At 40.8% G+C, this 22,412-nt stretch overlaps 2 protein-coding genes across 3 annotated transcripts; one reads left to right on the top strand and one right to left on the bottom strand.

Annotated features, from left to right (window-relative positions):
- Window positions 1–1,263: 1,263 nt before the first annotated feature.
- Window positions 1,264–21,778, top strand: LOC102216672 (sodium-coupled neutral amino acid transporter 3-like). 2 transcript variants are annotated; one of them, XM_023331693.1, is made up of 16 exons: window positions 1,264–1,435; window positions 4,231–4,315; window positions 4,410–4,479; window positions 5,900–6,015; window positions 6,781–6,850; window positions 6,949–7,041; window positions 7,147–7,228; window positions 15,469–15,551; window positions 16,062–16,120; window positions 16,627–16,743; window positions 16,920–16,999; window positions 17,307–17,407; window positions 18,287–18,411; window positions 19,983–20,127; window positions 20,900–21,003; window positions 21,099–21,778. In XM_023331693.1, exons 5-16 carry the CDS (start codon window positions 6,793–6,795, stop codon window positions 21,201–21,203), a joined length of 1,152 nt encoding a protein of 383 aa, XP_023187461.1. In that variant the 5' UTR covers window positions 1,264–1,435; window positions 4,231–4,315; window positions 4,410–4,479; window positions 5,900–6,015; window positions 6,781–6,792; the 3' UTR covers window positions 21,204–21,778. The 2 variants fall into 2 exon arrangements, with proteins under 2 accessions (XP_023187461.1, XP_005805828.1); XM_005805771.3 differs by having other exon boundaries at window positions 1,265–1,435; window positions 6,781–6,854.
- Window positions 9,562–14,680, bottom strand: LOC111608326 (nucleoprotein TPR-like). The gene is made up of 2 exons (XM_023331700.1): window positions 10,153–14,680; window positions 9,562–10,060 (listed from the first exon to the last, which is right to left on the bottom strand). Exon 1 carries the CDS (start codon window positions 14,444–14,446, stop codon window positions 13,061–13,063), a length of 1,386 nt encoding a protein of 461 aa, XP_023187468.1. The 5' UTR covers window positions 14,447–14,680; the 3' UTR covers window positions 9,562–10,060; window positions 10,153–13,060.
- Window positions 21,779–22,412: the final 634 nt, after the last annotated feature.

The following is a 22,412-nucleotide window of genomic DNA, read 5'->3' as shown; positions in this document are numbered from 1 at the left end:
TTTGTCTCCTCGTTCTCACTGTAGAATGACAGACTTAAAACAGTTTACCTTGTAACCTTTCCCAGGTTACAAATATGACACCAGCATCTTTGGTATTATATTTTACACATTTGTATGCTCCAGAACTTTAAAGAGTCCAAATGTCTCACTTTATGGGGAAGAACTGGTCAATTGATCATTGTTTTCAGTCAATATTTATGAATGCCATTGTTGATGAACAAAACTATTTTACTGGTGAATCGTGAGTTTAAAAAAGTGAACCAACGTCTAAAGGCAAACTATGTAAGATGGCCTTGGAGATCTGCTTTGTCATGAATTGTGGCTGACTGTGGTGAGAATGGACATGGTAGGACTCAGGTTGAAGTGAAACAGTGATGGTTTTAATGGTGATTAGTTCACAAATCCAGCAAACAGGTGAGCAAGGAGCAGGTAAGCACAGGGAGTACACGCGACAAAGATGCGACAGGGAGCAGGTGACACAGGTGGGGTTAAATACACAGAGAGTAATCAAGGGGAAACGAGAGACAGTAGGAAATAATCAAGGGGTAGCCGTGACAACACAGAGACTCAATTAACTGATAAAACACACGCAAAATCCAAATCCTCACATGCTTGTTATGATCTTTAAAAACAACAAAAAAAGCTTGTAAACAAAGGATTGAATATAACTGTAGCATAAAGGATATCCTCATTGGTCGATCAGATCCAAACACTAACTAATTTGGTTCTTATAGAACAATCAAGGTTGTTAAATGAGCTCCAGAGATCCATGTGTCTGACAGACGTTTCCTGAGGAAACGCAGCAGAAACTGCAGCTGTGGGAACGTGTGAATGTTGAACCATCTGTAGTCGCAGAACAACTCTTTTCAGCTGCTGCTCACGTCAGTCACTTGGACTGTGCATGTATTTACTTTTCTGTGGAACCTTTTCCATATTGATCTGAAACCACGAGCTTTTTCCAGTTTGCCTTGGGTGCAGAACTGCCCAGTGGCAGCCAGATTGTTGCGCAACCCGGAGCGCTCTTCCCACCCTCTCTCCATATTTTCTCTGATTCCATATGTTAATGGCAAATAGCTTTGGAGGCCGTTAAACACTGAAACAATTCAATAGCTCCAGTGTTTCTTGGCTGACCACGGGTATGCAAAACCCATGAAGCAATCCATCACGGCTGACTCCTCTCTGTTACTCTTGTTAGGGAAGAGGAGTGTCCCTAAATGTGACATCAGGAGAAACCTGAAACCGTTATTTCCAGCAGCCCTCCCATTACTCTGTCTACTCTCACGTTTGTTCCCTCTTTCCTCCCGAACCTCTCTCCGCTCTCTCAGCTGGGCTCCAAACGGCCCAACTTTTCCACCCTGTCTGCCTAAACTGCACCACCTATCCTTCCAAGAAGTACCACCGTGGAATTGACCTCCTCCTGGTTCTGCTTCTGAAGGTAGGTCTCTGAATGTGCTGCCACGTGTTGGCAACTTTGACAAGATCTGCTCAGGACGAGTGAGGGAGCATGGGAGAAACGCTCTCACAGCTTGGTCAAACTGGTTTCACTGGGCGTTTCACTTGACTGTGGTAACAGTGTTTGATTTAAACTCTTTTTAAATCCAGCTGATTGACATTAACTTTACTTACTTTATAAAACAGATCAGAGAAAACATTTTTAGAACACATGACATTGTCATCAATATATATTAAATTTAACCTTAAGTAAATTATTGTTGTTACTGTTATTATTATTGTAGAAGTGAAAGGGAGACATTATTGGTCAATTTTGGCTTTATGCAGAAGGTTTGATTATTTTTGTTTTCATTTCTACTTGTATGAACTTATCTTTTTAGTAACGTGTAGTTGACAGAAAACTATTAATCATAAAGAAGGAATGGGGAAAAAGCACACAAATAATGTCACAATATTTGTAAACATTTAATAGCAAGTTTTTTGCTTGCTGAAGACATGCCGTCATAAAACAGAGCCTCTGTCTTATATAAGCTGTAAACCCACAAGGCCCCTGTCAGGAAAAGAGGGCTGGGCCTCTCCCAGGAACAACTTGTTCACTGTTGCTCCTCGGTTTGACATAGAAGGCAGAGTCAACAAAGAAGATTTTCAAACTTTGAAATAAATATTTTATTTCAGGCTTTGGTCATTTTACAAAATTTTACTTGATGGGGAAAAGGATTACCTCGTGATTTTGATTCTCTTAAACAATGCTTGAAGCAGTTTTCAGCAAACCTATGGCACAAATTGGTGTTCAGGGGTATATAAAAACGACTTCAGGGGAATTACTAAATAAGTTGATATAATGTTAAAGACTGTAAATAAATGAGGCAATGAAACCAAAGGAGTTCAGTAGAAGAGCACAGGTCATCTGAGTTACTGCAGCAGTACTTTGATAGTTGCCAGGTTGTATGGTTGGTTCTGGGGATCTTATCAGGACGGCAGGTGAGGGACTGCCTCACCTGCCATCCCTGACTGCATGTCACTGCTCCTGACCCCGAATGATGACCCCGATCGGAGTAGAAGGGGCTGCACTTTGAGGATCACCTCAATCCAAACACCATGTCCTCTGTAGAAAAGGCAGAGTCTGAGAACTTCGGGGAAGATGAGTCCATCACCATTTGCATACAGCAGACAGTGGATGAGATTCACCCCAAAATGCTGAATTTATTGTTTGGATGTCATGTTGAGGTGCCTCTTTAACAATGCAAAGAGTATTGGACAACACTTGCTGAGTGGAGACTCAACAAGGGCTTGTGGTCCAAATTTCTTTTGGAAAAAAAAAAGCAGGGGCCATAGAGTATTTCAGCCATTGAAAGATCACAGTCGTTATCCTGGTGGGAAACTTTATTCTTGGATGTTGGAAAAGAGAGTCCAACTAACTGTTGAATGTCAGACTCTGGAGAAACGGCCATGGCTTTCATCCTGGCTATGAAAAGGTGGGCTAGATGTTTACCCTGGACTGCAGAGGGGATTCTGGCTGTTCAGTCTACATGTGTTTTATGGATCTGGAGAAAACTTAAAACAAGGTTCTTTGGTGCATTTTGTGGCAGGTGATGACGGGTTAAGTGGTATCGTCCCCTACCTTGAATTAAACACGTGGTCATAATTTTACAAAAGCAGCTAAGTTTGTCCAAGGCCCAGGCATGGGTTTTGTTTGTTTGTTCAACCTTTTACCAAGGGCAGCTACAGTATTATATCTGTCACTGAAAAGTACACATGATCAGGCATCTGTTTAAACAGAGATTCAGGACAGCACAGAAAAGAAGCTCTGAAAGCTGGTTGGATCGTTGGTTGGGTGTGTGTTCCTGCGTCACAAAGAGTAAGAAAATGCTGGCTCAAATGTCTGATTTCTCTTATTTTACTTTTGCTGACAATTGTTCATTCTTATTAACAAATCACACACACTGTGTGATATATATACATAATTATATGTATATATATTTGTTTTAATTGTCCAGTCTTTCTGTTATAGTGGAAGAAATATTTATCCGCCAAGACAAATTCTCATAATTAGCCCTGCCTTTACAGCTTAAAACATAAATGGTCAAGGTCTAAAGTACCCCGGTTTGTGATCTTTGACATGGGAGGTCGGTTTAAACAAAATCACACATTCTGTCATTACTGAGGCCAACATGGAGGAGAATTCCCATGTCGGAACCATCCAGGGTTGGCCCCATTCCAGCCTCTTATCTGTACAGACATGTCACTTTCCCTGCAGTTTGCAGAACATTTACCCTCCTTATTGCTTATCTCCTCTGTCTGGGCTCAAAGTTAATAGTCTCTTTGGTCCAGTTTCATTAGCATCACCAACAAGATAAACACTAATAAAAACCAAGTGGGCATACAGCAACTGGTTTATTCAATCTGTCCATTATCTGACTCATTTCATGCAAGATATGCATTGCAAAACAAAAACATCAAAATGATTTCTATATTTGCAGGTCTCCTAAAATGGTGGCTAAGTTGAGATTCTCTGCACATTAAAATTACTGTAAATAATCTTTCTGGTGGAAAGAATTACACCAGCTTGCGCTGTCTTATTTTTCTGTTAAAGTTCATAATGTTTTTGAATCTTAAATACGGACCCCATTGCTTTTCAGGCTTTTTCCCCATTTTGAAATCGCTGAAACATGCAGGAAATTAACGTTTTTCCATTTCAAATTGGAGACATCAAAACTCTCTTAGCTTTGATGTCTTACAAATAACCGTCTTCACTCTCATTATCTTTCTATGTTCCAGAATTTAAACTCAAACCCTTTACTCTAAATATGGAAATGGAGAAGATCGCAAATGGGATTAACCACGACGGGACAATGGAGGCAGGGTACGTATCCGCTGTGTGTCACATTCACTGACTTGCATTTAATCTCTATAATTTGTGTAAAATCAAATACGATAAACAAGTCTTTATATTGCAGAATACAACCAGAGGAAGAAAAGTTCCTGCAGCACAAAGACAATGATTTAAAGAGGCCACAGTTCACAGATGTGAGTAATAACTTTGAAAAGATTGAAAAGCTTCTCTAACCTGAGAAGCTGCATCTCTTCTCAGCTTAGAGAAGAGATGCTTTATGATGAAATAATGTTGTTATACTACTGCCTTACGGTTTTGAGGGTGCCTGCTGGACCATTCAGAAAAATAGAGATGCAAGTGTAACTCTTGCCATTTGTAAATGTTTTATTTGTGAAGATCTCTTGTATTTTACCATTTGCACCCTTCTGGGCATTACCTCAACCATATTGAGAAACCCTCTTAAAGTTCATCAGTTAATATTCAGCCAGCTGATATTGACTTGCACATAGGAGCATATATGCTTTCTGAGTACTCAGGTGGTTTGTTGACTTTCTATGCCATATTGCACATCCTTTACCCATATGCTTATTATTTATTCCATATACCATTCCACTTCATTGTACATATTTCAATTTATGGACTTGCTTCTTTTATATTTGTGAATGACATGGGTTGTTGTCAATAAACCTTTTTAATTTCATGTCAATAGAAATACTAAAAATGTGGGCGCTGGTGAGCAAGATGCGGCGTAAGACGAGATATGGCCATTTTCCAGAGCTCCTGCAAAATCAGCATCAACTACGTGTCTTGAGAACTGTCGTTAGGTTTAAATTACCTGAACACAGACACAAAGAAGAGACAAGAGTCAGAACTTAGTTTTTTACCTGCAGGGAGAACACAGCTGAAACCCAGTTACAGGCTTCGGCCTATGCGCTGAAGTTTCAACTGAGTCTTGCCCTGCTTTTATAAGAATTAGGAACACCCTAGTTACATGACAGTGTGCAGCCTTGAAGGGAGGCGCAATAAAAACAGCTGCACACTCACATGAACACAACTCATTCATTTAATCTTCAAAAGCATATTTCATAAGAGTGCCAGTTTGCAGTTTCTCTAGGCCATCACCGTTGGAATGTCTCGTTCATGGTACCCTCCTCTTCACTCCTCAGCAGGCCACTTCCCAGTTTCCTGTAGAAATCTCTCACAAAACAGACAGATTCTAACAGTCCTCAAATATAATGATTAGTATTTATATTGGTAATTATTTTAATTCTACCAACTGTCTTAATCCTTCGTAGCATAGATTCAGCAAGGTTCTGGAAACATTCCCCAGAGAATCTGGTCCACATGGACATGATGGCATCACGCAGGTCCTGTGAGAGGCTTCATCCTTTAGGAAATAATCTGCTGAAGGATTGTGATTTTGTTTTGTTTCTTTCACTTTTAGGTAACTTTTGTTTTCTGACTGTTGAACTTTTTATATTTTTCATTGAGTCATCATCTACGAATTATTCATAATTGAAATTTGAGAATTTTTTGAATAACATGTATATGATGAACACAACTCTACAGTATTTTGGATTCATTGACTAAATTCTAATATTATGTCTTTCCCAGTTTGAAGGGAAAACCTCCTTTGGGATGTCTATTTTCAACTTAAGCAATGCCATCATGGGCAGTGGCATCTTGGGGCTGGCTTATGCAATGTCAAACACTGGCATTGTCCTTTTTCTGTGAGTAACACAAATATATACTCTTTATTACCTGGAAGGACATAATACTTTAATATATTGTTTCCCTCAATATCTCCCTCACACCCACACACAAGTAGACATAAACGAGGTCATGCTGTTTTCCAACAAAAAGAAAGTGCCTACTGTTCCACCCTTTATTTTATTCTTTAAAGGTCCCTCTATTGAGTTTGTGTCTTCTCACCAATATTTGGGCACTAAGGATTAATGGGTTGTAACTGGCACTTATGCAATGTGCCAGTTACAATTTAAGAAGCTTACCAGAAAATGCCTATGCTGAAAAGAACAGTCTCTTCCACAAGAGGGTAGAGCCAATTCAAACAACATAGCTATTCATGTTCATTCAATATTTGGAAGAGTGGCCAACACGGACTGAACGGTTTCCTTCACGTCCTCCACTCCCGTTCCTGAAACTACAGGCAAACTACAATTCTAAAAACAAAAACACAACAAAAAAATCGACATCATTGTTCACAACTTCTCCTTGTGTTCGTTGATTGGTCCGCTGAAAAATCGACTGGAGAGAATTCAAGTCAAGGGGAGAAACCCCAGACTGCTGTAAGCTAGAACTTTTTTCGAGTGGCATTGCACAGGAAGGCAATGGCCAGGCTAACCTGTTTCGCTCATGTTTTCAGAAAAAAAATGTTAATATTAAGGTTGAATGTATTATATTTTGTAAAGCCCTGTTACAAAAGTAAGGAATTAAAAAGTTCAGAGAACAAATTCTTGACTTTTTGTCTCCTGCAGGATCCTGCTTACATGTATTGCCTGTTTATCTTGTTATTCAATCCACCTTCTGCTTCGCAGTGCTGGAGTGGTGGGTGAGGGCTCTTTCTCTCTTCAGTTCTTTATGTTTGTAGTTGAATCGGATACAATTGTTCTTAGAATCTCAGTGTTAAATACTCATCTCTTCAGGGATCCGTGCCTATGAGCAGCTAGGCCAGAGAGCTTTTGGACATCCAGGAAAGATCCTAGCGGCTGTCGTCATAACACTCCACAACATTGGGGGTAAGACCATGGAAAGTGTATGGAGAGATGCAACACCTATGGCAAGTATGGCGTTACATTATGTCTTATGACAACGTGATTAACTATGTTTGTCTTTAACTGCAGCCATGTCCAGCTACTTATTCATTGTAAAATCTGAGTTACCACTGGTCATTCAAGCCTTTCTTGGACAAACATCTATCACTGAGTGAGTATTGATCCAAAGAGTTTGTGAAATATATTTAACTTCACAAAATCAATCTAAACAAGAAAAATACAGTAAACAAATAAAAAGACACCTTCTCCTAAGATTTTTAATGGCAGTTTGACAATTTGAAGGTAATTGCCAATCTAACATTATAGCATCCAGCTGGTAGCAAGCTAGCAGCAATAACCCTCTGACTCACTAAAATCTAACCAGGTCCAAAGTTTGTGTGAGACATAAAACAAATGTTAAGAGAACCAGTTTCTGTGCATTTAGCAGTCACTACATACCCATCAGATGATGCCTCCTATACATGAAAGTGAGAGGAAGAAGTGTTAAGCTTAGCGTGTTTATTTACCTACAGTAAATCTTAACACAAATGTGGAAGAAATGTAATTGAACACAAGAAGTTCAATTAAAGAGAGGTCTTGTGTGAAATTCTGTTACCCTGTGAAAACCTGTGCCCCCTGCGTCGGGAGCGCGCATTGCAGCCAGAAAGGCGGATCTGACCATTTTCACTGCGCTTCTGATTGATTTCTCGGTAAAAACAACTCATATAATCATGTCAAGGTTGTAACATTCAGTTTAATCGGCAGCTGTTGTTTTAAAAAGAAGCAATAACAAAATTGTAAAATAAATAAATAAACGAGGTCTTCTTACGCCATTTTGTGTTATTATTTTAAACACCAAGAGAATCGGTCTTTTTCCAACTTTTGCCACTTAAGTCTGACAAATAAAAGTCAGTCACCAAAACACAGTTTTCCAACACGTAGTGTGTATTTCTAATTTTTCATTGCTGATATAAGAGGATGGAAGCTGGCTGATAGCAGGGCACAAAAATGAAGACTTCCTGAAAAGATAAGAGTGTAGACTTTCTGGTAAATCCTGGTCTAATGTAAAATATATCAGATTACTGGATTAAGGACATGTCTAGTATACTACATGCTATCACACATAATATTTTTTGAGAATTTGGCAACAGTTGCTCTTTAATTCCCAAAGTTATGGGGGGAGGAGAGGAGAGAATGGATATTTCAGCTGCCTGAAATTATTTGCCAAAGTTAAAGGAGGGGAACCAAATATTTTAGCCACCTGATATAATCCGTTCCCTACGGAAGAGGATTGGGGCCACCGAATTTACAAGAATCGCCATCACAGACCTTCCAGAATCTTTTCTTGACGGACTTGATGGCCTGGTTCTGAGACTGCTGTAGGTCTACAGAGCAGCAACCAAATCTGGAAAGAAGCAGCCACTCAAAGACATTTTGGACTGCCTTGCAAAAGATGTGAGCAGAACTGAAGATGGCTAGAAAACAAGGCATAATTTGTCAAAAGATATTAATCTTACTGCATGTCTCATCTCTTGCAGGACACAAATGAAAGAGACATTAAGTTATTAAGATTAAAGTCAACTTAATGTCTTAACAAGGACTAAAAATAAGTTTTTGCAAACACAAATGCTACAAAAAGATTTTAAAGAAATGATAGCAAGAAAAAGGAATGGGTAAATATGTAAACAGTTTTTGTAATAACATTTGTTAGTCTTACATAACACATCCTGATGACAGTTGATGGATCTTTGCCAGATATGTAGCTTGGCAAACCAAGCAGAGCAGCACCCCTTCTCCTTCTCATTATGTTAATTGGAAGTAACTTATAGAAAAACGTTATAACTAATTGAGGGCATGACTTTTAACAGTGTAGAAACAAGAAATACACATAATTAGAATCACCAATGAAGAACAGATGTGGAAAACAAGGCAGAATTAAATGGAAACAACTAAAGAACACCAAAAGAATCTGAGGAGGATGAAGACGGAACAGCAGCGTTGGAAGACACCAGCGGCAGAGTAGAGACCTTGGTGGACGCTGGAGGCAGAGCGGGAACCTTGGGGATGTGTCCATCCTGGCTGACCTCCTGAGCCTTGTCGCTATGAAGCCCTGGAGGCAGGAAGGGAGACCGACAGAACTCACTACGAAACCCTGGAGATTGGACAGGAGACCAACAGGACTCGCTACGAAGCCCTGGGGGCAGTTCTGGAGACCGATGGGACTCGCTAGGAAGCCCTGGAGGCAGTCCAGGAGACCGACGGGACTCGCTATGAAGCCCTGGAGGCAGTCCAGGAGACCGACGATACTCGGTAGGAAGCACCGGAGGTCAGCCCGGAGGCCAACGGGACTCGCTAGGAAGCCCTGGAGTTCAGCCAGGAGACCAAGAGGACTCAATATGAAGCCCTGATGTTCAGCCAGGATACAACAGGACTCGCTAGGAAGCCCTGGAGGTCAGCCCGGAGACCAACGGGACTCGCTAGGAAGCCCTGAAGGTCAGCCCGGAGACCAACGGGACTCGCTAGGAAGCCCTGAAGGTCAGCCGGGAGACCAACGGGACTCGCTAGGAAGCCCTGAAGGTCAGGGCTGCCTCTCCTGCCAACAACTTTCAAGCGTTAAGCTCTTCCGCCAACGGCCCCAAGTGTCAAGCTCCCCTGACACTGCAGTCCTGTTGTCCTCAAGCTTTTCTACCACCGATAATCAAGCATGAAGCTTGGAGCCCTCATGACACTTCTTTATTTAGAAGTGCCATCTTTCAAGCCAGTGCCTTAGAGTGCCTCTATGGTACATATTCAGAAGTGTATTGATCACACGTCTGAATACAGACGGCTGAATCTGTGCCTGGTCTGAAACCGACTGGCTGCTTTCGTGGGTTTCCTCTTCAGATGGCTACTGGTTCTGTTGTTCCACTCTGTCCCTCAGCCTTTTGTTCAGCTGATCCACTTCAGGATGCAGGTTGGTGTTTTCCTCCTCAAAGGCGGTGTTTAGGTAGTGTTTTTCAGCTTCCTGCAAGAGATGAGACATGCAGTAAGATGAATATCTTTTAACAAAAATAACAAATTATGCCTTGTTTTCTAGCCATCTTCAGTTCTGCTCACATCTTTTGCAAGGCAGTCCAAAATGTCTTTGAGTGGCTGCTTCTTTCCAGATTTGGTTGGTGCTTTGTAGACCTCCAGCAGTCTCAGAACCAGGCCATCAAGTCCGTCAAGAAAAGATTCTGGAAAGTCTGTGATGACGTTTCTTGTAAATTCTGCCCTAATCTGAGGTGATAGAATATAAAACTTGTCAGGACACTGTTAACTCAGTATTAAATCACTAAATCTCTTGGTGGAACTAATTCAGTTGTGCGATTACCTGTCTCTCATGGAACAGAGCAGGCCATCGGGAGATGAGCTCTGTGATGTGTGGTTGATCTCCTACAATGTCTTTCCTACGCTGAGAAAATATAGCAACCATCAAATCCTCAAGCAGCTAATGTTTTGGGTCTTTCTTCTGCATTTCAACCTCCATTATCTTGCGCTTCACCTGCATGTTTGTCTCCAGGAGAGACGAGACAAAATATTGGGTTAATGATAACACAAGGTTTTAAAACATTTAAAGGAATCATCACTGACTAAATGGATGCTGCACTTTGACAGTAAAAGAAATTAAATATTTATTTGATCTTATCAATTAACTTAACAACTTGTTACTCAATATAACAATTAACTTAATAAAATAAATCTATGAAAAACAGAACAAAAAAAGCATTTTAACATTTAAGATAATCAGTAACAGCAGTGTGGGGCAAGGCAAATCTTTGAAATTCAAAGATCTAATTGACTGTAGTAAACTAAAATTTTACAGCACTGCCATACTATGTTTTATGAGTGTTTTTATGCCTAAATTACTACTAAAAGTTATGTATTTGGTCAATTTGTTAACATTAAAATTAAAATTATATGTTAACATTGTTAACATATACCCACCTAAGAGAGATATTTTTTTTATATTCCATCAACATAGACATCTTTAAAGTTTTCATAAGTTGTCTAAAACAGTATGGCAGTGCCTCTTATTAAACCTATTTGTATCATATTGGCTATGAAAAACAGATAAGGGCTGACCAGCCATTTTTTAAACCAAGAGCGTAAATGTATATAAGTATATACCCATATATATGTAAGTATATATATAATTTCTTTAACAGGGAAATTGCATTTGTCACCGTGAACCAGAAAAGGGACACACGTGCGAACAACACATGAAACAAAGGACACGGCTAATTACTGACAAGAAACACGACTAATTACTGACGCACAGTCTTTCCCGAAGCCGCTAATTCCCTGCAGTCAGCACGTCGATGCAAAACTTTGACCAAGCGCCACATATGTGTTTCTGAGGAAGTGTACAATACAAAAATCGTGGTAGCTGCTTGTATTTTCTCTTAAGAAAAGTTCTATAAGCGCAACCGAGTAGCATACTGCGTTTAGCTAGGCTTGTCTGCATTGACTAACTCCTGCCCTCGACAATTAGCAAGCTGTTGTTTTTTGTCCTGTGTTTAAACATGTAACAGAGACACGAACTTTTAGCTCTTAACATATTCTAAAAATGGATGGCATTATCAAAAAAAAAAAAACGACAAATGAAGCTTACCTTATTACTATGGCTCCAGCTCGCTTCGCATTTCGAAAAAATGTCCCGCCGAATTTGAACGCCTTTGGGACAGAGGTCTTGGAAAAATTGGTATTCATCCGCGACTTTGCTTTCGACGTCCTTAATCTGGTCAGATGGTGTTCCTCTTCTTCATTTAATATGCAATTCTAACTGGGATGGAGAACTTTATAAAGTCTGACTAAATCTTACATCATATTTAGTCCCTTATCAGATAAAAAGCGAATTTCCTGCACTATTTGTATCTCGCATTAATATTGCCAGTGATGATCAGTTTTTATAAGATCCGGTTACCATTTTAAAACTCGGATTGTCACACATTTAAATTTATGTTTTACTGAACTGACTCACATCCTCGAGTTGAAATGCCAGTAACTCAGGAAATTAAATTGAAATTATATAACTTATTATGTTAATTGGAAGTAACTTATAGAAAAACGTTATGATAACTAATCGAAGGCATGACTTTTAACAGTGTAGAAACAAGAAATAAACATAATTAAGAACAATGAAGAACAGATGTAGAAAACAAGGCAAAATTAAATGGAAACAACTAAGGAATACCAAAAGACTCTGAGGAGGATACCGGCGGAACAGAAACCTTGGAGGACACCGGCGGCGGAGCAGAAACCTAGGAGGATGTCAGCGGCAGAGTAGAAACCTTGGGGGACACTGGCAGTGGAGCAAGTACCTTGGTGGACGCTGGAGACAGAGCGGGAACCTTGGGGGACGCTGGCAGCGGAGCAAGTACCTTGGTGGACGCTGGAGGCAGAGCGGGAACCTTGGGGAAGTGTCCCATCCGGGTTGACCTCCTGAGCCTTGTCGTTATGAAGCCCTGGAGGCAGACCGGGAGACCAACAGGACTCACTAAGAAACCCTGGAGATTGGACAGGAGACCAACAGGACTCGCTACGAAGCCCTGGAGGCAGGAAGAGAGACCGTCAGAACTCACCACAAAGTCCTGGAGATTGGACAGGAGACCAACAGTATTCGCTACAAGGACCTGGAGGCAGGCCATGAGTACGTCAGGACTCACTACAAAGCCCTGGAGATTGAACAGGAGACCAACGGGACTCGCTAGGAAGCCCTGAAGGTCAGCCGGGAGACCAACGGGACTCGCTAGGAAGCCCTGGAGGTCAGCCGGGAGACCAACGGGACTCGCTAGGAAGCCCTGAAGGTCAGGGCTGCCTCTCCTGCCAACAACTTTCAAGCGTTAAGCTCTTCCGCCAACGGCCCCAAGTGTCAAGCTCCCCTGACACTGCAGTCCTGTTGTCCTCAAGCTTTTCTACCACCGATAATCAAACATGAAGTTTGGAGCCCTCATGACACTTCTTTATTTAGAAGTGCCATCTTTCAAGCCATTGCCTGAAAGTGCCTCTTTGGAACATATTCAGACGGCCGAATCTGTGGCTGGTCTGAAACCGACTGGCTGCTTTTGTGGGTTTCCTCTTCAGATGGCTGCTGGTTCGGCTGTTCCACTCTGTCCCTCAGCCTTTTGTTTAGCTGGGCCACTTCGAGATGCAGGTTGGTGTTTTCCTCCTCAAAGGCGGTATTTTTCTGCTCTAAGGCTCTTTTTTCCTCCTCCAAGGCAGCGTATTTTTGCTCCAGGGTGGTGTTTTCCTTTGTCAGTTTATTTTTTTCATCCTCCAAGTCTGTGCTCGTCTTCTCCAGGACAATGCGTTTCACCTCCAGAGAAGTGACTGACAGCAACAGCTTGGTTTTTTCACGCTCCAGGGCCCTTCTTCTCTGATTCAAGTCGTTGATGTGCTGCTGCAGGTCGTTGTTCTCCATCTCAAAAATGATGTTGTCCCGTTGCAAGTTTTGGTTTCTCTGGTCCAGGTCGCAATTTATCACCTCCAAAAAGGGGATTCTCTGCTGCAGAGTGGTGTTTTCGTGTACTAAGGCGTTACATTGCTCCTCCATGGCGGTGTAATCCTGTGCCAGGACGGTGAAATCCTGTTCCACGGTGGTGATTTTCTGCTGCAGGATGCTGTTTCTCTTCTCCAAGGCAGTCTTTTCTTTCGCCAGTACGTTACTTTTCTCCTCCAGGGCGATGTTTTCCTGCTCTAGTGTTGTGTTTTTCTGACCCAAGGCAGCTTTTATCTTCTTCAGTGAGCTGTATTTCTGACCCAAGACTGTGTTTTTCTGCTCCAACGTGTTGTTTTTCTGCTCCGACGTGTTTTTGTCCTGCTCCAATGTGGTGTATTTGTGCTTCAGTGTGGTGTATTTGTGCTTCAGCGTGGTGTTTTTCTGCTCCACGGAGTTGATTTTCTGGTCCAGCGTGGTGATTTTCTGGTCCAAGGCAGTGTTTATCTGCTTCAATGTAATGTTATCCTCCTTTAAAGTTTTATTTCGATCAGACAGTTTTTTTAATTCACTGTCTTTCTCCTGAAGCAGCTTCTGTATGTCTTGTGCAGCTTTTTGAATGTTTCTCGCTTGCATCTTCAGGTCCTCGTTTGCTTTTATCAGCGACTGTCTCTCTGCTGACATCATGCTGATATCTTTCAAGATGTCATGTAGCTTCTGTGTCTCTCTATCAAGTTGCATGTTGTCATTCCAAGAATGAGAAGACGATGCCTTATTGCTGTTACTCATTGTTGATTCTTTTTGTCTGGACAAATCCAAAAACTGCTCAAACTTGTTAGGAGACAATCCTTCTACTTGCTTCTCTCTCTCTTCTGCAGTGGTTATGACGTTTTGGCACAGCAGGGTGCGAGGACCAACGGTCAAAGGAAACATTGTGCCCGAAAACAGAAAAAGGGGAAACGGGCAGGCTGGTTGACCCAGCTGATGATTAGATATATCTCTATATCTCTATCCTCCCCCCATAACTTTGGGAAATAAAGAGCAACTGTTTCCAAATTCTCAAAAAATATTATGTGTGATAGCATGTAGTATACTAGAAATGTCACTTAAGTCAACTTTTGTCAGACTTAAGTGACAAAAGTTGGAAAAAGACCGATTCTCTTGGCGTTTAAAATAACAACACAAAACGGCGTAAGAAGACCTCGTTTATTTATTTATTTTACAATTTTGTTATTGCTTCTTTTTTAAACAACAGCTGCCGATTAAACTGAATGTTACAACCTTGACATGATTATATGAGTTGTTTTACCGAGAAATCGATCAGAGGAGCAGTGAAAATTGCCATTCGTCCCGCAAAATACGGAATCGTCCCTTATTTGGCTGGTAAATGTTGCGTCCAGTATTGAACTGATATGGGATAAGATTTGTTCCGTATTTCTACAGATGTCCGATAGGAACGCCTATCAACGCACATACCAACACCAAGTGTAACAATAATGACGAAAATAAAACACAGGCAATATTAAGGTCAACTAAATTGTGTGGCGGGACCTAAACAGAACGCCACCGAACGCATGCTGCTGTCACGGTTGCCTAGAAACGGTCACTACGCTTCTAGCTTGGTAGCAGCTGCGAACTGCTATCAAGTCTAAACCAGCTAGCAGAGTTAGCGCTCATGCTAAGGTTGAGCAGTGGGTTGGATGCTGCGAAGGCATTTAGAAATTGTAACACACTTTCTATTTGGAAAAAAATATCACGTTTTTTCATGCAAAATGGTTCAAGTCCAGTTAAAGTCATGACTCATTGATGTGAAAGTTCAAGTCGAGTCTTAAGTCTCTTAATAGTATCAAAGCCGTCAAAACTGGATGGTTTGTTTTTTTTATCTGGAAAGAATAAATAACTTTTATTTGTTTTATGCATTGTGTTTTATGTGGCCTTCTGTGTTCTGGCCTTAGGAACTGGTTTATGAATGGAAACTACCTGATCATTATTGTCACCATCTGCGTCATCTTCCCACTGGCCACAATGAAACATTTGGGTAAGTCTCTGTCCCTTAGCATTCTCATGGTTAGCAGTTTCTTACGATGTTTCAAAGGTTGATGTTGCCCAAAACATTAGGGCAGTCTCCCCCAATATATTTTTATGAAGCAAGACACACCCTTTTTGTAATAATATATCATTGGATATTATTTGTCAGGGTTTGAAAATCAGGAGGAAAGTCAGTTACTTGGCCCAATTATTGTTAAGACCGCTGATACAGAAAACTAAACACAACCAGAAAACTTTTGAAAAACACAAACTGAAGAGCATTTCCATGTTCTTGCCAGTCTGTCCAGTTTTATCTGTAGGCTGAGCCACAAACCCCAAAGCTAATATCAAAGCAACAAAGTTTTCATTTGAACCTCACATATATGAAACAGATTATTTCTAGTCTTCAAAAAGAACTCAGAATTAGTCTGTCTTTACTGTAAATGTTAACTGCCAAATGTATTTTTGTATATCTGTGGATATATTTTTCATCTGTGTGTTGTTTTCTGCCCCTATGCAGGATACCTCGGCTATACAAGTGGCTTCTCTCTTTCCTGCATGGTCTTCTTCCTCTCTGCGGTGAGCTGTCACAGTGCCGAACTCTGTGGGTTTTATGTCAGGAAAATCCAAATGCACCACAGCTTAAGTTTCAATTCACCAACAAGCAAATAAATATGTGAAGATACAGATATGAATTGATATCCTAATCTTCACTTTCCTGACTGTCCTTAAGAAAGTGTGTTTTTCCCCCATATGAGGATACTTTTCAACAGAGACCTGAGTCCAAACAGCTCAAACTATGTCGAAACCTGGCCGACTACCAAAGATAGATTGATAGCCATGCTATTCAAGATGAAATGCATTGAAACAAACCTGGTGTTTATTTTACATCTAACTTTTGGCTGATTATCAAAATCCATTTAGAAGGTCAACAGCAACCCTTTTAGAATGGCATTTTTAAAGAAAAACAAGCTCCACGAAGAGTCTCTACACAAGTTTCTACAAACTTTAACAATCATCCAGAGAATGTTACGTTTCCAGAAATATCGTTTCCTTAACGGGATTGCATACCGTTGTCACCTCAGGTCATCTACAAGAAGTTTAACATTCCTTGCCCGCTGGAGACATTCGGTAACTTCTCTGCGACCGCACCCGTCTCTGACGACACCTGCGTGGCCAAATACTTCACCGTCAACCATGAGGTGAGGCTTCGTCCTGCTGGATGGGAAGGAAACTCACATGCATGTTCATTGGGACTGTGGTGAGCTGTGGTGTTTAGAGCTCAGAGCCTGAGCACATGCAGACTGAAGCTACATGTGAGTGCCTCATGTTACACCTTCTTCGAGTTATGCCCATTAATCTTTCACTTGGTTTCTAGACAGCGTATACCATCCCCATCCTGGCATTTGCGTTTGTATGTCACCCTGAAGTGCTTCCTGTCTACACAGAGCTGAGCAAGTAAGACGTACAAAACAGATGGTAAACCATACCAATAATTTAATATAGCGTGCTTTTTTGATTTATGAAGATACATTCTTGATTCTGCAATGGTACCCTTGAATTGACTGATGAAGATATGAGATTCTAGAAAGCAAATTGAACTATAATCTACTAAATTGAAGGCGTGTTAACCTGCTGAATCAGAGGAAGACATTGAATTCTATCATATCGCCATTTTTCAGGACCGTGGCACTTCTCAAACCTGGATGTTTCTTCAACTATACCTTTGTTTAATTAAAAACTTCTCTCATATTTTTCCCATAAGTCCAACCAAGAGAAGAATGCAGACCATTGGAAATGTTTCCATCTTCGGGATGTTCATCATGTATTTCTTCACGGCTATATTTGGCTACCTGACCTTCTACGGTGAGCACTTCTCAGTTTAGTTTAATAGAAACAAAATAATTCATTTACGTTCTGTGCATTTAAATTGAGAGAAAGGTCAATTATAAGCGTACAAAAATGTAGGTTCAATTGGAAAAATTTAAAATAGACATATACACATTCTGTCTTGATATGGACTAAATCACTTTATGGTGCTAAGTTGTAAAAGAAATTTATATTATTGCAGCAAATCATTGACTGTTCAGAGATCTCTCAACCTGAGCAAACATAGTTGAGAGGAATAACTCCAACATTTTCATTGTATACAGTTCTGATTGTGCCCTGCAAATGGATCACAAATTTATAATGATTGTTCTGTATATTTTTAAATGTCCATCCGTTGTCTGTATATGTGTGTGGGGGGATTGAGGCTGTTGGGTCAGCTGAAATTTCAGGTGCAGCAGTGTGAGCGCTGTTCAACTGGAAAATTGGTAACTTTGAATTAAAACCTGAAATCAAAACTGAAAATGGACACTCCATTAAGAATTGATAAGGTGTGAAATTCAAAAACATATTCACTCAAACTACCAGGTGGGCTTAACATTTGGGAGATTTTAAATGACCTGTTTGACCTCTATGAGAATCCTTCCTTCTCCAAAGTGATCTTGCTCTGACTGACATTTATAGCAAGTATTGTAAGAGCGGAAATACTCTTTATGGAGTTGTTTTTTCACTGAGGAAATCTGGCACCATAGAAGGTCAATTTGACCTGGCTCCAGGCTCCGTGTAATCCTCTACAGTATTACACCAACTTCTCATAAGTCCACAAACCCGTGTTGCAAGCTAACACTAAATGTGTTTTATTTGACAGATTTATTGCCTGTGGAGTGAATGTCCTGAACTCTGTGTCTGATTCCACAGGAGGCACGGAAGCTGAGCTCCTCCACACCTACAGCATGGTGGATCCTCTGGACACGCTGATCCTGTGTGTGCGACTGGCCGTGCTGGTGGCCGTCACACTCACTGTACCTGTTGTCTTGTTTCCGGTAAGAATCTATTGGGACACAGGAAGAAGGTTGATAATACACAGGGCCGTGCAGACAGGGGGGGGAGGGGACAGGGGCTCAAAGTTAAAAAGGGGCAGATTGATCTTAAAACACCATACAACAACATAGCAACAACCCATATTAATCAGTAATCTAATATTTAATTGGATCATACTGTATCATTGTCATCATGTGGGGTCAAAGCAGAGCAAATATAGTCTATGTTTTTCCTGACAGGTATAATGTTGCTGTTTCTGCTGCTGATAGTCCTGAAGGTCTGTGTTGATCTGAGAGTGTAGCTGTTAAACATATCATAGGAGAAAGAGAAGGTCGCTGCTTATGAAGTTATGAAATAAACAAAATGGCTGCTATTTTACTAAATAAGCCCTACTACTTCTGTTTAAACTCCATAGCAACTTGGCTGCACACTGCTTTAAAGACCAAAAAAGCTCAGCAGGGATAACTCTTCATAATTTTTTGTTGTTAGCACCTCTGAAAGATCTATAATTGTAAGAATGAGAGATATCCAGGCTAGGAAAACTCAATAGCTGCTGGTAGGCCCCCTTCTATAATGGTTTAAATTTTAACACAGATCTAAAACTGTAGCAGTCATTTACTGATAATGACAATGCTGTTACATTTTATTTAATGGTTTCAGCACATGTACATTTAGGATTTAATTAGGAAGTTTACTTTGTAAACGTGCAAAGAACCATCTTGATAGTTTGATTGTTGGGCCTGAGTCCTCCCCTCAGGCACGTGCAGAGGGGTGGGGGGGTTAAGGGGGCCCTTTTATCCTTGATGCCCCTAGTACCCTTTTTGAGCTGCGTCACGGTGACAGTCCTCTACCGTTTCTTTATATCAAGCTATCTGGTTCTGACCCACAGCGGTGGGACTGACTGAGGCTGCCTGTAGCGAACTGGGCATTTAGTCCAGCACTGGGGCATTTAGTCCAGCACTGGGGCATTTAGTCCAGCACTGGGGCAGAATGATGAAGTTAAAGTCAGAAGTTTTCTCTGCAGTCAAAACATTTCTGTGTTTAGAGGAGAGGAAGATTTTTTCCCGTTTTTGTGAGAACAATTACGAAAATATAAATAGAAACAGTTTTTCTAACTTTAATGTCAGACCTACGTTTTTATTCACAAACAAGTGTATGTTGGGGAAAAAAATATATTCCTCCCCATAATTTGAGAGAGGGGGCAGTTTCGCCCCCCGTTATACTTACCATGGGCCCGATGTTTTAACAACATGGAGGCAGAGGCGGTGAGAATCCGTTCAGTCATTAATAGATTGAGTGAAACCATACTTGTTTATTTTACTAGATTGTTATTTTTAGCTAAATATTACCATTGAGCAGCACAAGCAGGCCTCCTGACGCACAGATAAAAAAAAAAACTCAAAAAAAGGGCACTTGAAGCATCAAAGACAAAATTGGCAGACTCACCCCCCTCTGCATGTGCCTGATAATACAGAAAATTAACAAAAATTAACTTGATTACTATCTCTAGCAAAAGAGATTCATGTTTGATACCAATGCCTGTGAAGCCTCCTGATAATCATATCTGTGTCAGATTCGTCGCGCTCTCCTGCAGCTGCTGTTCCCAGAAAAACCCTTCCGCTGGTTACGTCACATCGCCATCGCTGTGTGCCTGCTGTTCGCCGTGAACCTGCTGGTCATCTTTGTTCCCAACATTCGAGACATTTTTGGGATTACAGGTGAGATAATGGAGCTGTAAGCAGAACAAAGACTAATGCTTTTGCTCCTCCAGAGTAACCCAGCTGCAACTTCATAGAAACATCTGGCAACATCTGGCAAAAGACCATGAGCCATTTCTCCTACAACCACTAGACTCACACGTTTGTTTTGCTTGTACTTAGTGGTATTTACCCAGAATGCCGTGCAAAAGCAGCTTGATTCCTGCTTTTGGAGCAGCCTCTGGTCCGCTTGGCGTTCACATATGCATACCAGAGTTCACTTGAACCGAACCGGTTTGTAGGGGGAGCAGAGTTGCTTTTTTTTTCCACCATCAGTTTGATGGCTACAATAGCGTATTAGGGCCAGTGTTGATAGAAAAAAGGAAGAGTAAATTTCCAATAACAAACTCAGAAATTTTGAGATTAATCTTTGAAAATTTTCAAGAAAAAATAAGGAAATTTCAGAGTTCTAAAAGTCGAAAATTTTCAACTTTACAAACTCGGAAATTCCCTTCTTTTTTTTTTCTTGTTTTGTCTAGAATTTAACTTACTCCTTTTTCTTTCTTTCTATGGGTCTATGCAACATTGTAGATTGCACATTCACTTCCCCAAACAAACTGGAGTTTTATTAAATTGGACTAAGTAGGGCTGATGTGAATACTCTCTTAGGATTAAGCTAAAACAGATTAAACAGTTGGGTTGTGATTTTATAATTAGCTATCTATTAAGCTAAGCTCCTAAAAGGTTTCTTGTGGCAGTTAGATGAATTGTTGTGTCTAATCCTCTTGTGCAGGGGCGACCACTGCTCCCACCCTGATCTTCATCCTTCCTGGGATCTTCTACATTCGAATCATTCCCAAAAACCAGGAGCCCATGAGATCCAGGCCAAAGATCCAGGTACATCTCTCTGACCCAAGTCTTGAGCAGAGGACTTGCTCAGAATGACAGAGTCAGTAAAACATTGATGTTGATGGTTATCTGCTGTTTTTCAGGCTGCTTGTTTCACCACTTTGGGTTTGATCTTCATGATCATGAGTCTGACCTTCATCGTACTTGATTGGATAAGCGGAGAAAAGCGAAGTCTCGGCGGCCATTAACACGTTCCCTCCCTGACCTTTAACCTGTTGCTGTGTCCCCCTCTTCCAGGACTCTTAAAGAAAACTCATTTTTCATCTAAAGATGAAAACGTCTGTGAGACTGACATTATTCTGGCTTGGACCGGCTGTTCCTCCACTGTGACAAGCAGGACATTTCAACCCTGATGCTGGGATAATGTTCGCTGCACGTGTTTAACTCGCAGCATTCACGATTTCCGACAGACCCTCAACCACAGAAAGCTCAGCGCTTTTCCTGAGGCTAAACGTGGCGTTTTATTAGCAACGGTTTTAAAAGTAAAACTTTACGACAAAAAACGGGGAGCGATCTTCTTTTTTTTCATGACGAAAATGAGCTTATTTACAGAATGATTGTGAAATCAATCCGAGATGGTGCTTAAAACTTGGCGGACCTTAAGGTAATCTGAGAAAAGGGCGATCTTAGGTCAATGCATTTGCTCTTATCAACCTGTGAAGAACTCAATGTTTTTGTTTTGTAATTCTGTAGAAAAAGACATAAAACACTACAAGAAAACTGTCTATGAGCCAAAAATTAAAAACCCTTAAAGAACTGTGAATGTGTTCACTTGGTTTGTTTGTGAATATTCATAAATAAAATGTATAAAAGAATACTTGTCTAACTAAGGTATGCTTACAACCTGCATTATGTCACTTTATGCACCAAAGAGTCTACATACTGTTGGTTTGAGTATCACCAGAGGCAGATTGAGTCCTTAAATCAAAGTGACAAAGTCACGCACCCAGATGCAAAAATCTAATTGCAATATACGGTATTTGCTCAAGAGCCACAGCTATTGTTCAACCAATAATAAATGAGCAGAAGCTTAAAGCTGTTGATCAAATTAAGCCTGTTGCTGTCATGTCCACTTTCAACTTTCTGGTGCAAAAATCCTTCAGAGAAAATAAGGTTGAAACGGCAAGTACAGTAGTTTGACAGCTGGCCACAGTAGTCCAGATAAATAACAGAGTGAATAAACTGGCCAGATGTAGGGGGAAAGAGGCAGTGGTTGGATGAACCCAGAGGATGATCGTGAAGATATTTGAGAATGTGTGCTCGCTTGGAGCTTACAGATTGCGGCTGCAAATTGAGCCAATGAAAGCACAGTTTTAATCAGAGAAACATGAAACAGGATGGAAACTGGCAGTAGACTCCACCTTGTTCTCCTATTTCAGGTGTGGGTTATGGTGAAC

Source organism: Xiphophorus maculatus, chromosome 1 (genome assembly GCF_002775205.1).
Source record: "Xiphophorus maculatus strain JP 163 A chromosome 1, X_maculatus-5.0-male, whole genome shotgun sequence".
Classification (NCBI taxonomy): domain Eukaryota; kingdom Metazoa; phylum Chordata; class Actinopteri; order Cyprinodontiformes; family Poeciliidae; genus Xiphophorus; species Xiphophorus maculatus.
This window is presented reverse-complemented; position numbering and strand designations above follow the sequence as displayed.